The following is a 16,842-nucleotide window of genomic DNA, read 5'->3' on the forward strand; positions in this document are numbered from 1 at the left end:
TCAGTCTCTAGTCGCTGCTCTTCTACCCTCAGCTGCGCTAAGCCCTCGGCATGCCTGAGCTTTGCCAGCGCCAGCTGATACTCCCTCTCCTCTCTCCTATCTACCCACTCTTCTGGGGACAGGGAAAGGGATGGGGCAGTGCCCCCGGGACTGGACCCAGTGCGAGACTCCCTATCTTCGGTGTCCTCCACAGCTACTGGCGTCTCTGCCCTGCTAGACTCTTCCTCCTCCTCATCGGAGCATTTACCTCCCAGGGTTCTGGATGGGGAGCCCTCTCTCTGGTCTCTAACCCACTGACCCTTCAACACTTCGGGGGGGTAGTCAGACAAGTCCCCATTAACCTCTAAGGGCTCTCCCCTCTTGAGGGCCTCATAGAGAAACAAATTCCTCCTAATGTTCCCTACTGGGGGTATCCCTCTCTCCAGGAGGAAGTCTATCACCTCCTGTTCGGTGTACTCCATTAGTTCCACTTCCTGGTAAATCAACCCCATCGTGGCGAGGTACACCCGGGACACACCCTCCCAGTGGAACAAGGGGACAATTCAGAATACTCTTCAGGAGGAAGCAATAAAAAAAATATTCAGCCAAACAGCAATAATCCCCACCACAAGGCTCTACCTGTGGTGTAACCTGTGGCCGCTGTGGTACTGCGCAAACACAAGTCCTATCCCACCGCTCTGCCACCAAATGTTGGAAATGGGGGTTGCCCAAGTCTCAAAGGGGGTAGCATGGCATCAAGCGGGCAGGCCAAACTTGGAGGACATGTGAAGCACTCACGCAGTACCCTCAGTCAACACACCAGGCACACCACAAAAGAGGCAGGACACCAGTTTGAGTTGGAAAAAGATACGTCATTTAGTAGGGTTTCCAACCTGCAAGGCAAAAGATTGCAAAACAGTAGTGTCACACAGGACGCCAAATGGCGCCAGAGCCAAGTGAATAAAGGGGGGGAATTATTTACATAGGAAGTAGTCCATGCTGAAATAAAGAACAATTGTGATTAAATAACAGTAGTCCTGGGGCCAATCTGGCGGGGCCAACTCAGGCTCTCATCCTTAGGGGGTTGTAAATGCAGAATACCACATTAGCATAGGTATATATATCATGCACAATCACGCCAACCCACCCCTGTAAGGGAAAAACAGAGCATTACAGCACATACTAGTCAGGAGCACCTGTAAGAAATCAGTACGGCAGGCTCATTAACAAGGGCATAAACAGGGACCTGGAATAACTCATCAGGCGGGGCCTACTCAGGCCTTCATCCTTGGGAGGTTGGCTGAAATTGTAAGTTGCATATTAGCATAACTACACCTCATGCGTGGCAACGCCAACCCAACCCCTGTAAGGGAAAAACATCATATAATACCAGTCAGGAACATGAATCCTCAGCCCCCCTTGCAACCTGCAACACAAACATTAAGCAGTGCATTGGTATCACAACATCTAAACCAGGCTTGAATCCCACTGCACCTGGGCATCACTTTAGTGTAGGCATAATATTAGCAAGATAAACAGCCTACAATTCAAACTAGGCACGGAAGCGCACCACACTTTAGTAGATCACATGGAACTGCTGCGTTACCTTAGGGCCACCAGTATCCTAATTAGGATTAAACATGGCAATTAACCATTGCAGGACCCAGGGATAAACAAGCCACTAACAATCAGGCTAAGTTACCCAGCCCTTCACTCTGCAGGGCCCAACACCTAGCTAGGGGTTACCTTGTCCCTGTACCAATCCTGGGGGGCCTCAGTAATGTCCCGGCCCAGTCTAGAAGTCTCAAAGGGGACCAAAAGGGCCAGCGAGGCTCAGAGCAGTTTCCAGGGGCGAGCCCTAGTCCTGGGGTGAGCACCGACCCTGTGCCCCGACTTCCACACGGGATAATCAAAACCCCACTCACCGGGCTCTCCTCGTTGGCTCCTGCGGGATTCAGTAGGTCCTGCGGGGCCTCCTCTGCAGGGGGGGAAAACCAGGCACCGACAATGTGCCTCGAGTTGCAGGATTCCTTTCTAGAGGAGGGGGCAGGCACCGGCAATGTGCCTCGAGGCCCCTCCTCTCTGTGGCAACCCTCGTGCCCCTCCTCCTCTCGAGGGCCTGGGGGGCCGCTATATTCGCCTCACCCGGGCCTCCTTTCCTTACAGGGGCCCGGGGTTTTGATCCACCCTCAGGGAGGCGTCAGGGGACACACGCAGTGTCTCAGCACACGTGGGGGGAAGCCTGCCTGGCTTTCCTCCCACCTCGCACGGCTCCCTTCTCTGGTCGGGAGGCGGGGCTGGCACCGACAGAGTGCCCCGGCCCCGCCTTCTTCACCGGCCCCTCGCGTGGGGCTCAGACCGGCGGGGTGGCCTCCCGCTCCGGTCGCTTCTCTCGGGGCTCCCACCTTGGCACGGGGGCCCCGCAACAAAGCTTCACCCGGGTCCCCCTCCTACCTCACGGGGACCCGGGGCTCCGATTCCGCTTCTTCTGGCCTTCCCGGCCTTCCACCAATCCCTGCGCGGCCTTCTCGGGGGCTCGGCCGCGCAGCCAATCCGTGCGCAGCGTTGGCGGGGGCGGGCCGATGACGCGGCCGGGCGCCCCCGTCACGTGACGCGAGTCCGCAGCCTCAGGGCCTAGCGCGGCCCACTTCACATCGGCGGCCCTCTCCTGGCACCGGGGGCCGCCGCGACGATGCACACCACCGCGGGGGGGGGGGGCTCCCTGGCAGCTACCAGGCAGCGCGAGGCAGCGCCAACACTCCCCGGGCCGCGACGGTGATAAGGGGTAGGCTCCCTTTATTTAATTATTTATATGGCGGACAGCGCCAAAACGAGGGTAGGCTCCTCACACTCGATCCTCCTCACAGCGCCCTCAGGCCACAGCGCGATTCTCCTCAGCAGATGTCGCTATTTACAGCGCACTGCTCCTCCCTCTTAGCCCAACAGAATAGAGGCAGTTCAGGGCTTCTAGGGACACGCAGCTCCTCACAGTCCTTCTCTAGCGCTTCCAAATGATAGCGCTTCCCAGGCAGGACAGTTCAGGTCAGGGCAGCAACAGTCTTGGAGTTTACAGCGCTTAGGTAGGCGAACCAGGGCTTCCAAGTAGGCTCCTCACGGAGGGGGGGGCGAACAGTTCCACAGCCAGCCCCAGGGGCACACTCCTCACCTCCTGGGGGGTTCAAGCCCACAGCATTCCTCCTCTTCTGGGTACCTTTTTCCCTCAGCGCTGGCGTAGTCCAAGGTCCCACAGCGTCAGGGACCTATGAAGAGTCCTCCCTTGTCAGGGGCCCATGGGGACAGCAGCGGGGGGGTTTATAGGGGTGCAGGGCCCAGCTCACAGGTCCATGTGGCGGTAGCACCTCACAGCAGGTCCCCCTCCCTTCCTTGTCCCAGCGCTGACTGACTCTCTGGTGACACTTCACCCTATTTATACCCTCCTCCCAGGCAGTGCCAGGACCTTCTAGAATGTTGGCACATCTAGCCTAAACTGGTTCTAGGGGAGGGGGTGAGCACCCTGGGTGCCAGGCTTTCCCTCCAAAACTAGGGGTAGCTGGGTAATATTATCTAGACTGCTGACCTATGTCAGTCCAGTGGCAAAACCCATGGCCATGGCATCCATTTTAAAAACAATACATTTCAGTCAGGTACATTTCCAAAATGGGAGTGCAGTTTTAAAATGGGGGATTTTACAAGTGCTCACATTATGTCAGGTAATTACATTTTCACAAGGTGTCTCACACCACTCATGGCCTATACAGGTTTAATCCCATGGGGGAGACATTCAAGTTAGGGGGTCAAAAGCGAAAAATTTTGGGGGGAAAAGGCCAAGTCCAACAGATTGTATGCATGTTCTCCCCAAACGGAGGGTTGAGCATGTCCGTCTGTATAGATTACACAGGCGTAATGTCGTAGAGGCAGAATGTCGATTGGCAGAGGATACGTTTTTTCATATTTTAGATTTTCCAATTCTTCTAGTTCTTAAAAGACTGTCAACCAGGCAATACTTGATAATTCATATCCTCCGTACTGGATTTTCAGATGGGCAATTCTGGATTTTTTGAAGTTGAATTTGTAACCCTCTGCAGCGAAACCAAGTATTATGGTGTTCACTCTTCTCAAGTGAGTTTCCAAGTCATCATCTGTTAAGTAAATGTCATCGACATAAGATAATGCTTCATCATCATATAGTTGTAGTAATTCTGTTACTCTCGCTGAGAATACCCCCGGGCTGTTCTTGTACCCCTGGGCTAACCGACAGAATTGTTTTTGAGTGCCATTTACTGAGAATGCAGTTAAATATCTGCTCTCTGGTGCTATGTTTTGACAAAAGAATCCGTTGGAGATGTCCAAGGTTGTTTTGTATTTTTTGCGCACTATGTTATTCATTAGTGCAGCACTGTGTGAGTTTTGCACTGCAAAAGTTTTGCAACATGTGTTAAGGTGTCGGTAATCCAAAACTAGACGGTACGAATTGTCTGGTTTGGAGACCGGAAACAAAGGATTGTTCATTTGTGAGGTGCAAGTTTCAATCACCCCCTGGTATTCTAGCTGATCTAGTATTTCATTTACTTGTTTTTTAGCTTCTTGCTTAATTGGGTACTGCCTTTGTGCAGTAGGTTGTGATTTTAACTGGATTTTGTGAGGAGGAGAATCCTCATCCTATCCTACATGATTTTTATATAAAGCAGGTGCTAAGGCCACTGCCCACTTTCTAGCAAGTGTATATTTTTTATGAATCGGTATTTGATTCGAGAAGGCAGGCATAATTACTTCTTCGCCATGAGGGCACTCCCTGACAAACTCTGGTGGCCAGTCTTTTTCAGCTAGAAGGATGTCATAGCCTTTGGATAGGTTATCCCAAAATAGTCCCCTTATTTTCCTAGTCTTATCTCCCTCTATACGTAATGTTATCTCGTATATTTTGTGGGGCTTGCTAACTCTGGTATCTGCAGTTTCCACTTGAAGGTATTCATTCGTGTCCACTGTCTCCAGATGATCCATAAGGACTTTGCGAGCTATGCTCACCTCTGCTGCGCTGTCTAGCATTGTCTGAGCCCATTCTCCGTTTTTCAGTTGTGTCCTCAGTATTCTCGGCATTGTTAACTACCTTGATACTGGCTACCTTCTTTTTTGGAAATTGTGATTTCTTTTTCAGTTGAGCAGGTTCCTTGTCTTTGGACTTGGCGTGCTCTTCTGATCGTCCTCTTCTTTCCGATTTCTGCGAGGAATTCTGAAAAGATTGAGAGGGACGTGTATCAATGTCTTGATATCTATCAGGTTTTTTAATATTATCCCTATTTCTAAGGTTATATCTATTCCCAGAGGGTTCACTCTGAGGTGACCTTTGTCTCGGGTTTGGAGATTTCTCTCTTCGCCTAGGAGACCTTCCTCTGGACTGGAATTTCTTTTCTTTTGGATTGGATTGTTTGTTTCCATCCCAGTTCTTTTTTGGTGAATTATTATTATTATTATTAAAAAACATTTTTTCTGGACTTGTAGTCAGTTGCGGTTTTACTGGTATTCCACCTAGACTATCTCTGCCTAGTTCTTCATAGGATTTTTCTATGATTCTGGCAATTTCAGCTGGTTGGTCTGCTATATCTGTCTCTTTTAACCTCTGGCGGATCGCCACGTTTGCTGCTTCACCCTTTATGTTGGCTAGTAATATAGCCGAGACCTGCTTGAAGTCTTTTAGTAATTTCATACCAAGAGTTAAAGCAGGTTCTGGACCATATTCATCTTGAATTTGTTTTAGCACATCTGGTATTACCGAAATGGATGGAACACCGTGCGTTTTTGTGTAGATGGAAGCAAAGACTGTACCCCAAGTGTCACAGTCCTCAATGTGTGGTGCGATTCCCATTGGGAGACATATAGTCAGAATTCTGTGTTTTTCTAATGGGGTGGTGTCAGGAAACACCGCCTCTATTTGGGTAATTTTCTGTGCCAACCAGAATGGTATCTGTTCCCGTTTAGCTGGAACTTTACCTAGGCAGGATTGGATGTTCTGTGGTGTAATTTTATTTGTGTTCCCCTGGTGAGGGGTCAGCTGTGGAAGTTTAATCGCTGGCTGAATTGTTGAAGTCCGCATTACATACTGAACTAATTGTCTGTGAATTTTTAGTAGTTGTTTTAGCTGTATTAACAGCTCTGCTGCAGGCATTCTTTCGATGTCTGGATATGGTGTGTATCCGGCTAAGACCGGCCACGTTGCTCCTGGTCTTCCTAAAGGACCGAGCCTTGTAATGTGATTATTATGTTTTAGGGCGCCATCAAATAAGAGCAAATGCTCTTGGAATTTGAGTGGTACTTCCACCTCCTCGAAAGGAGTGTACTCATTAGGAGGTTCCTCTACTTTGTAATAGTGGAAGTACTTTGTTATAGTATTAGCTGCTGGAAAATGTATCCATGTATAGTATACCTCTGTCTGCCGATATTCGTGTGCCTCGATTACGAATATGACTGTGCCACCTCTAGGTGTCAGTCCATTTTCTATAAGTTTTAAGGTTATAGATCTCCTTTTGGCGACCGGAATGAGTATTATATCCGCGTCTGCTGCTTGCATGGTAGCATCAGCATCTGCTATTTCAGTAGCTAATCTAGTAACCTCTCGTTCTTCATCGCTGTCCATTTTGCTGACAGGATGGTATTATGTTTATTTGCAGATCAGGTTTCTTTATGGAAACAGAGATTAGATGCACAATATTTTGGAACTGTTTTATCCTTCAACGTTGACTAGACCAAGAACCATACATAGGAGTTCCCTCCTGCGAGGTTTTGGAGGATATTATAACCTTTCACCCACTCCAGACGTCTTTGGAGTATTTGGGAAAAGGGGTCTGAGTGAGAAAGCACGACTGAGTTACTCTAAATGTCTTACGTTAGTTTTATCGCCCTTTCCAAACGCGTTGGGCGCCATGTAGTGTAGCTCCTATTTTCCCAATAGGCTCTGCGCATTGGAATAGTACCTACAGCAGTAAAGGCCTAGGCCAGACGTTAACTAGGTCTACTACTGTCGATACTAGACTTAATTTTTGGGTTTGCCAGCTAAGCTCAGAGTTCGCTAGAAACTTTCTCGAATGTTCAAGGAAGGATTAACTTCCCTGATTAGACAAGAAGGGATTTAGTTTCTGACAACCATAGAACATGACAACTTTGCTCTCCCCTAATCAAGAGTCAATCTCAAGAGTCGTGTGAGCACAAGGCAATTATTTTACTCAGTCAGTACGTGCATTCTTAGTCTCATCAGAATGTAGAGAAAAGGAAGAGACGGGCGTGTTCAATAAAAGATGTTATTTATTGATCAGTCTCTTTTCTTGTACAAGAGAAATGGATCGATATTATTGCAATACTTATAGTTAAGTAAAGTGCATACATTAGAAGCAATAGTATAAAATAATACTGTAAAAACATTGATATGGTTTCTGAGCCATATGATGTTTAAAATGATTAAAATATATTTACATACACATATACATTTGACTAAACGCACTCAACTGGTGTTTCTAAATACGCCTACCCCGTGTACCTGACCTAAGTCTAATGCGTGGGCGGGAATAGAAAGTTACAGTTTAAGTTAAGTTTGTTTTTGCCAAGTGAATAACTAAAGAATTCTCTAGGAGGGGTTATTCAGTTCTGTACCTGGAATTTAGGATGAATGAGGAATGGTATCTCTTTCTCTGCTCTCGATATTCCAGGCTGCCTGCGAGGGCTACCCGGAAGCGCCGGTGCTGGGTCTCTCGGCTTGAGATAGCAGCGCGTCTCTCAGCGCGTCAGGAAGGCGGGGCTGCTGCCTGCGGGGTCTGCTTCTGCTCTCGGCTTCGGCAAGTATGGCTGCTCCGTCTTGTCACCACGCGTGTGTTTTGCATAGGGCAAGGTCGGCAATATTTATACCTTAAAGGTGCCGGGATTGACGTAAGGATGGACATAGGTACGTCAATAAAGATGTCATACGACTTGCTCGTTAGCACATTCTTTACTAAAGTTCTCTGTGAAATCAAAACAATGGCCGCACGGATTATCCAGGTTGTCATAGGTTTGATTTGTTATGAGAACGTCGTATGCCTTATCAGGGGCTGGAGGAATGTCGCTTGTCTAATTAGATCTCAAGCGTTATGACCTAATCAGATAACACGTTCCTGTGCCGTAGTGTGACTGCGTCAGATAACGGTATCTGCATCATGGGGGATTACTTGCCTCATGGGCTGACTGTTAGTTAACTAGCTAGTAAGTTTAACCAGAATAGGGTCAGGAATAGGGGGATCGATTCAGAACCTATAGAAATACACGACACCTGGAGATCACTTGGCAGTAAGGCAGAGTCAAGCTCTCCTTCAGCAGAGTCTGAGAGCAGCAGACAGCAGGGCAACGCAAGATAGAAGCATGCCTTTCAAGCTTGAAGTCTAAAAATGAGTCATTTGAGCACCACAACAGTCCTTCTGATAGATTCAGTTCAAGATCTAGAAGTGTCTGATTTTCGGGGTGGGGGTCAAAGACCCAGTACTTATACCCAAAAGTGCCTTTGATGTGAGGATGTGACTTCAAAGCAGCCCTCTGAAGTGCATAGGTTCTCCTTTCAGCTCAGTCCTGTCCATCAGGGATAATCTGTCCTTTTTGTGAGGACAGGACACTGCCTATTCAAGTGACGTGTTAGACCCGCCTTTCCACCCCGCCTAAGCACGGCCATCAGAATGCAGATATATTTAGATGGGTACTCAGATCCATCTATCCTTTATGTGTTGTGGCGGTCTTGCGGGAATGCACAAAATGTAGCTGTCACCCACCCCAGACGTATATTAGAGACGAGCTGTCACACACAAAAAGCAGTAAGTGCAATGTCTACTTTCTAATAGTGCTGTAAATAAATAGAGCCTAAAAAGAGCCCGTTTGACTAGGGCCTGTGCAATGTGTCTTGCATGAGACGTAGTATTGTGACCTAACTCAACCCTAAAGTACCCAACTTTTTCCTCAACAACCCTCTAATCAACACTTCTAAAGAGGAAGCATCTGTCACCCCAAAAACAAGCAACCTGAATAGGAACAACATACAATACAACGTAGTACTCTATCAAAATAAAGTAATCACCATAGTCTTGTGTAGCAGGGAGTGATTTGCCCCAAGACAGCCCCTCTTTACAGATGCAATGTGTCTCTTCTTTGTCAGCGAATGAGAATAAACTTGTAGCTCTACATGGAAGAAAGGAAGGAAAGGGACCAAACTCCTCCTCTATACCACTGAATAACATCTCAGCATCCACTGGTAGCGTCCCCTCCCCCATGATCACCAGAGCTCTCTGAGGAGGATGCCCTATGTCTGTCCTCCAGTTGCGCCCACAGTTGGCCTCCTATCAGTCTGCTGAGTTTCCTCCTAGAGTGGGATGGTTGACCCCCTTCGGCCTCCCTAATTGTCATTGGCTCCTTAGTTGATATGGGCAGTTATTTCCTTTCTGCCGCTCATTCCGAGAGCTCTTCCGGACTCTTAAACAAAATGGTTCTCCACTGATACATTACTTTCAGTTTGGCAGGGTACAACAGCATATATTGAATGTCCTTAGCCCTGACTTTTCACTTAACCTCTAAGAAAGATGTAAGAAGGGGCTGCACTTTACCTGTGTAATCGGGGGAGAGCGTAACCATAGAGTTGGTGCACTGGACGTTGTTGTGCCTGCGGCAGGATATAGTCTGTCCATAAGGTACAGTTTACTGATGGTAATGCCTCTAGGCGGTCTCCCTGGCTGTGGCCTTAGGGCCAGTGCCCTGTGCGCCCTTTCCAGAATGAAGTAGGAGGATAGCTCACAATCCATGATGCAGGTTCTGAAGTATTCTGTGGGGAATTTCTCTCATGTTGCCCACCCCCTCTTTTCTACTCTGGGCCACAAAATCAGCTGGGCTGTCACAAGCCCATGGGGGTGCTTAAAATGAAAGGTGGTCCCTACCACTCCCCTCCCATGTGGCTGTATCCTCTCCCTTGTGAGTCAAGAGTCAATGCGGAGGTAGAGGTAAGTCGCTGCAGTGAGATTGCAGCTCCAGGTTGTGTCTGTTGGCGGCATGTCCATCTCCTGGCAGGTCGTTGTTTGCCTAATAAGTTTCTCTCATCCCCGACTCCCTACATGGGCGTAGGTTGGCCAAAGGGGACAAGTGTAGCGGGCACCACATGGATGTTTGCATCCAAGAAAAGGTTGCCCCATAGTTGGCTCACCCAGGCTGCAGTTTCAGTCCTAGCCACGTGTGGTGACCAGTCCATCTCTTCCACTCTAAGGTGCCCATTACATTGTTACGGGCCACCACCTGGAAGTGAAAGCAGCAATGTGCCACACCTCAGCCACTCACCTGTCTTCTCTCCCTCTCACGCTCCAGGAGTCGATGCAGAGAGGGTTTGCGACTGTGGGTTCACAGCTCCAGGTGGTGTTTGCCTCTGGCAGGCCCATCTACAGGTAGACCGTATGCACAAAGAAAAACCAAAGGTGGTGATGGACGGAGCATTGACAATACAAACACTCACCCCCAGTCAACTGATCTGGGTTTAATCCATCACCGTTCTTTAGCTCACTCCGCCACCCCAGTTCAGACATGGCCATATGCAAATCAGTCTGACCCTGTGCCTCACGGGAATAGTCCAGCCCGAACTGCCAAGCCATGTCTTCCCTGGACCAGAATCAAGCTTCCAAGGACCGGTTTCTGGCATTACAGCCGTCTTCAGCCGGGCTTGCTTGACTCCAGTGGCATAGTGAGCAAGGGACTCACGTCTGAGCATACCCTGCCAACTTAGGGCGGACAAAGAAAAACCAAAGGTGGTGATGGACGGAGCGTTGACAATACAAACACTCACCCCCAGTCAACTGATCTGGGTTTAATCCATCACTGTTCTTTAGCTCACTCCGCCATCCCAGTTCAGACATGGCCATATGCAAATCAGTCTGACCCTGTGCCTCATGGGAACAGTCCAGCCCGAACTGCCAAGCCATGTTTTCCCTGGACCGGAATCAAGCTTCCCATGACCGGTTTCTGGCATTACAGCCGTCTTCAGCCGGGCTTGCTTGACTCCAGTGGCAAAGTGAGCAAGGGACTCACGTCTGAGCATACCCTGCCAACTTAGGGCGAACAAAGAAAAACCAAAGGTGGTGATGGACGGAGCGTTGACAATACAAACACTCACCCCCAGTCAACTGATCTTGGTTTAATCCATCACCGTTCTTTAGCTCACTCCGCCAACCCAGTTCAGACATGGCCATATGCAAATCAGTCTGACCCTGTGCCTCATGGGAACAGTCCAGCCCGAACTGCCAAGCCATGTCTTCCCTGGACCGGAATCAAGCTTCCCAGGACCGGTTTCTGGCATTACAGCCGTCTTCAGCCGGGCTTGCTTGACTCCAGTGGCAAAGTGAGCAAGGGACTCACGTCTGAGCATACCCTGCCAACTTAGGGCGAACAAAGAAAAACCAAAGGTGGTGATGGACGGAGCGTTGACAATACAAACACTCACCCCCAGTCAACTGATCTGGGTTTAATCCATCACCGTTCTTTAGCTCACTCCGCCACCCCAGTTCAGACATGGCCATATGCAAATCAGTCTGAACCTGTGCCTCATGGGAACAGTCCAGCCCGAACTGCCAAGCCATGTCTTCCCTGGACCGGAATCAAGCTTCCCAGGACCGTTTTCTGGCATTACAGCCGTCTTCAGCCGGGTTTGATTGACTCCAGTGGCAAAGTGAGCAAGGGTCTCACGTCTGAGCATACCCTGCCAACTTAGGGCGAACAAAGAAAAACCAAAGGTGGTGATGGACGGAGCGTTGACAATACAAACACTCACCCCCAGGCAACTGATCTGGGTTTAATCCATCACCGTTCTTTAGCTCACTCCGCCACCCCAGTTCAGACATGGCCATATGCAAATCAGTCTGACCCTGTGCCTCATGGCAACAGTCCAGCCAGAACTGCCAAGCCATGTCTTCCCTGGACCGGAATCAAGCTTCCCAGGACCGGTTTCTGGCATTGCACACCCAGGCCGTTGATCGCAGAAATTGGCTCTCTCATCCAGGGCTCCCTAGAAAGGTTTGGGTGGGCCAAAGGGGGTGATTATAGGGCCACTGCACTGGTGCCTGCAACTGAAAATAGGTCACCTAAGGTTCGGATTCAGCAAGGTTCTAGGAGCTGGAATGTAGCTCGCTCAAAATGCGGCTACCATCTTAGGCTGCTTGGCCACGCCCCCCAGTAATTTCTTTCTTGATTTCTTTACAATGTAGTGGAGGTGAGTGATCTGTCAATGGTAGGTGAGCCCTTTGGGAGCCAGGATGGTATTTATCAGATAAGGTAGAAACTATATTGTTTAGAAAGAGCCATACAAGATTTCTTAGGTAAAGAGCAGAGTGAGCACTTATGGTAGCAGCACACGCATACACTGCCAAATCACTATTATTCACTGTTACTGCATCTTTGATCCATTACTCACAAAAGCAATATTTCACTCACACATATGTTCTGCTTTTAGGTGATGAGTACAAGGTGCTGAGGATGTGAAATGCCAAAATAGGAGTGAACATAGTATGCTGTTTCTTGTACATATGTTTTTTATTTGCTTGAGGTGTGCAGCCTTTCATGACTTTCATCTTCAAGACTCATGACAGTCTACATTTGTTTACAACGGTCTTGGTAATGCTGATCTTTTTTATTATATTTTCAGGATCCATATAATCTGCTTGATGAAGTGCCACCACCAGAATACAGGGATGACTTCCACATCCCCAACTTTTCACCTGAGAAACATGTGAGTTTTCTTCAAAATACCATACCATCATGTTCATGTGCCTTCTCTCTCAAATTCTGTTTCTTCCATACCATCTTCACGAACAAAGTACATCCACATGATATCACACAAATAACTTCCCATGGAAACTATACTACATTCTCAGAAACACAAGGAATTCTTTACGTTATTAACAAGGAGTGAATGGTGTAGCAACTCAATCCGTCTCTCATCCACTGGTACCCTTAGAGAGCTAGAGCTGATTTCTTAACTTCAAAGCTGGTTTTAGTGCACAGTGTAAATGTACAGAGGCAGAGGTGGAATTTATATCCTGAAGGAAAAAGAGATTATTTAAAACAATTACCCTTCTGACTACTAGACTAACCTCTTCTGCGAAACAAAATACACTGGGGTTGATCCAATTTGTGGGCGAGCAAGGATCTATGGGATACAAATTTATTTTCACACTAGGAGCAAATTTAGCTTTTTCCATCCTCACTTCTAGACTAGACAAAGAATTTGGCTGGCCTTGGCTTTAATCAATGGAGAAAAAAGCTCCTATTCCTTGGGGTCAACCATTTACTGGCAATGCCCACAATTTGCATTTTTTGAGAAAAATAAGTCAACTGTTATACATGTTGTCATGTCTAAATAGCCTTCTTGTTTCCATTCTCTCAATCTACCAGCTTGAGGACATGATCAAAATGATGAAAAGCACTCTCAGGTTGTGCGAGTTCATACTTTCTAAGTAGGTTGAGGTAAGATTTTGATGCTTTTTTCCTGTCAATGTGAGTGAGAGTGTGAGTACTATCAGACTAAAAGGATCACACAACAAACCATCACTTATCGATGGGGGTCACTGGAATGTAATGTAAATGTAGGGTGGATTTGTAGAGAGCTGCTTGTCATCCGTGAGGGTCTCCAGGCACTTCTTCCATACAATAATGGGTTTACTATACATGCCAAACAATCCACCCTATGCTACAGAGTTTACAGTTTTTTTTACAAATAAATGTTTTGCTAGTTTAGAAGAATCAAAAATTACACATGGTGTTGCTCTGTGGCAAACGTTAACTATTCACCTGAATTTATCACCCATGTGTTATACTGGTACTAGAGAGGCAAAACATTTTGCGAGAACAGCATTAATATTTGATAAAACAGAAAAATAGTATTGTCACAGAATGTACTACATTATGCTGCATAATTTGCACTGTGTTCCATAATTTGGCCTTCCTATGTGTCTCATGAATAACAATATTGTGGGACACTAATATCATTGATAAAAAAAATCAAGAGACAAAATATCAAAAGGTAAGTATGTAAAGATTTTCTGTACCTAATTCAACATATGTGTACCAAAATACATATACAAATATCTTTATTTATTTGGAGTTAAGAATGCCAAATGTATATGTCCCTTTGTGCATTTACCCTTTAATATTTTGTCCCTCGATATTTTATCCACAGTATTACTGTGCCACGATATTCTTGTACTAGACATTCAAGAGTACAATCGGCCCTTCTTAGTCTCATAATTCCAGTGCCACTTATAATATAAGGCCTTTGTTACTGTTTTAAATTACATTACAGTTATGAGGGTTGAAAAGGAACGAAATACATAGGTTGTCAAGAGCCTAGGGAAATATGTAACCAACAATGGAACTAGCGAGACTGAGCGATCACATCCCATTGGTGCTGGAGGAGGAGAGATTTTGGGGTAGGTTTGTCCAAAGCACTCGTCATCATAAAAGAAACACCTCTATTTTGGGGAAGATTGGGTGTAAAACCTTTTAGAAGAGAACTACTTTACCAATTCAGAGATTCATCATGTGAGAATAGAGCCACCAAGAGCTTGGCTGTAATTCCTCTATGGATGCTTTGTGATTGCACAGAAGAGCAAAATAAGTCTGCAAATGTGGTACAGATGCAAAGGGGGGGGCCATGAGTAAGCATCGTTATCTGCCCCCTTGAGTCCGCCCAACACTGTCATGGAAACATGGGCCGACCGATCAACCTCTAGTTGGCAGTCCCGACCGCCTAATTACGATGCAACCACACATGGCGTGGTCACATACTTACATTTCCCTATGGGAGCATGTGTTGTGGCTATATATCAGCTGTAGCACAAGCTCCCATAGAGAAATGGGAGGCTGTGTTCCTCCATGCACCATGTGGTAGGCACCTCAAGGTGCCTGCCACACAGTGCTGGGATCAACGTGCCCCCTTGGACCCCAACCGGAGGCCGCAACAGAAGGGGCCCTGCTAGAGGCCCCCAAACACGCTTTCCAACAGGCTTTCCATGTCGGAAGCCAGCATGGAAAGTCTGCCCCGGAAACCGTCCATCATAATTAGGTCTCATGGTTTTATGGTATTTAATATTTGAACATTTCCGTCTGTATTTGTCTATATTTATTTTTTGGCCAGCTTATTGGTATTTATCCATATTTAATTTGTGTTGTGTAAATAGATGAGGTGATAACTCATGTATTTCTGCATTTATTTAACAGATTAATGTGGACTCATACTTAAATGCCTGTCAGGTTTTAGCACATAACACAGTAAAAAATATAAACATAATAAACCCACATTAAAGAAATATTGTAATAACACATATACATGTTGAGATATGCAGTAATTTAAGGACATATCATTGAGTTTTGAAGCTCCCCCTGCTGTCATTATGTACAGCTACTGGCCTGAAAGTGATTAATCTCAGCATGATGAATCACTCAAAAGAAGCTAAATTATCTGTATTTTTCCACTTTCAAAAATAAATACAGACAGGGGAGACAGTGTTTTCTGTCTGTGTTTATCTGTTAAAATCAGACAAAGCGGAAATCAGGGAACCCTAATCATAATATGGACGGTATAAAAATGCGTCCATATGGATTACGGGCTAGACTCCGACAGGCCGACGGGCTCCTTGAGCCTGTTGGAAGCCAGCTGGAATGACTGGCCAGTTTCTTTTCCGACAACCGAAATTGTAGTTAGGCGGTCAATAGTGAAACCAACCATCTCGGTCGGAAAGCTACTGTTTCGACCGAGATCGTAATCGACCCCTAGGACTGAAATTTATCAGGCCTGTTTCACATTGTTAAAAATAATCTGTATGATTCCAAAACACCAGGGTGTGACACTGGAGAAGACAAGAGGCACCTGCTGGAGTACAATATTGTATGGTAGCACATTTTTATAAACTGCCTTACCTCTTGCCGTGTTTGAAGAGTCATAATTTCTTCAGTGCTGACTCCCCCGTCACCTTGGTTAACGTTATTCAAATTCTTTGCAAGCCAAAGTTGGAAACAGAGCAAAATATATTTTATGAGCTCCTGGTGCCTCCATTGCTTGCTGGACTGTGAGGATGGGCAATTGTCTACTTGACCTATCTGACCATGTACTTTTGAACTTTCAGGTTTCAGCCTACTTACCATTTCTTTGGCCTTTGATTCGACCACTGCGACTGATACCACTGGCAAAATGTATTGAGGGTCCGTAACCATCTCCCTTTCTCATAAACATTCATTGCTGAAACACAATATCCCACCAGAGGACATCCAGAGAACCTTTAGAAATCGTTTAACAGTAAAGCTACACCAGCCATAGAGAAACATGAAGATTTGACTTTTGTGATTTGGCGAAGGACGACAACCGCATCTCAGGAGTATGGCTGAGGATCACTTCGAATAATAACGAAGTACTACTTCCCCCTGGTCTGGTGCTCCTACATCAAATCATTCACCAATATCATCCATGACATGTTAGTTCATAATAACTTGAACAATATTAAGGGCCCTTGGCAGTAAATAAAAATGTTTTAAAAATGAAATCACTCTTGTCTTTAATGATGACTCTCATATATTCTTGGCTACATGACTGGCATAATTCTTCAAGACAGAGTTTCAAAACTAAGTAGGTGTGGGGCATGTTGCAGCACAATGCGTCACTCTTGAAAAATCACTCTCAGCAATGTTTTTCTATGCAGAATTTAGGATTTGGATGGAACATGCTTCTTCAATCACATTCAAAAGTTTGAAACACAGAGACCCACTGGTCTTTGTCTATTAGTTCGCTTGGCTCAGATCTGTGCAAGGGAAGCAATATGAAAAAAACAATTCTGT

At 46.5% G+C, this 16,842-nt stretch overlaps 1 protein-coding gene across 2 annotated transcripts in view; it reads left to right on the forward strand.

Annotated features, from left to right (window-relative positions):
• Window positions 1-16,512, forward strand: part of LOC144790649 (maestro heat-like repeat-containing protein family member 1) — a 112,936-nt gene extending 96,424 nt beyond the window's left edge. For both annotated transcript variants that reach the window (XM_078665376.1, XM_078665377.1), the window contains 3 exons: window positions 12,659-12,742; window positions 13,408-13,479; window positions 16,137-16,512. In XM_078665376.1, coding sequence (XP_078521502.1) covers window positions 12,659-12,742; window positions 13,408-13,473 — 150 coding nt within the window. In that variant the 3' untranslated portion in view covers window positions 13,474-13,479; window positions 16,137-16,512. The remainder of the gene's footprint in view (window positions 1-12,658; window positions 12,743-13,407; window positions 13,480-16,136) is intronic.
• Window positions 16,513-16,842: the final 330 nt, after the last annotated feature.

Source organism: Lissotriton helveticus, chromosome 11, assembly GCF_964261635.1.
Source record: "Lissotriton helveticus chromosome 11, aLisHel1.1, whole genome shotgun sequence".
Lineage (NCBI taxonomy): Eukaryota > Metazoa > Chordata > Amphibia > Caudata > Salamandridae > Lissotriton > Lissotriton helveticus.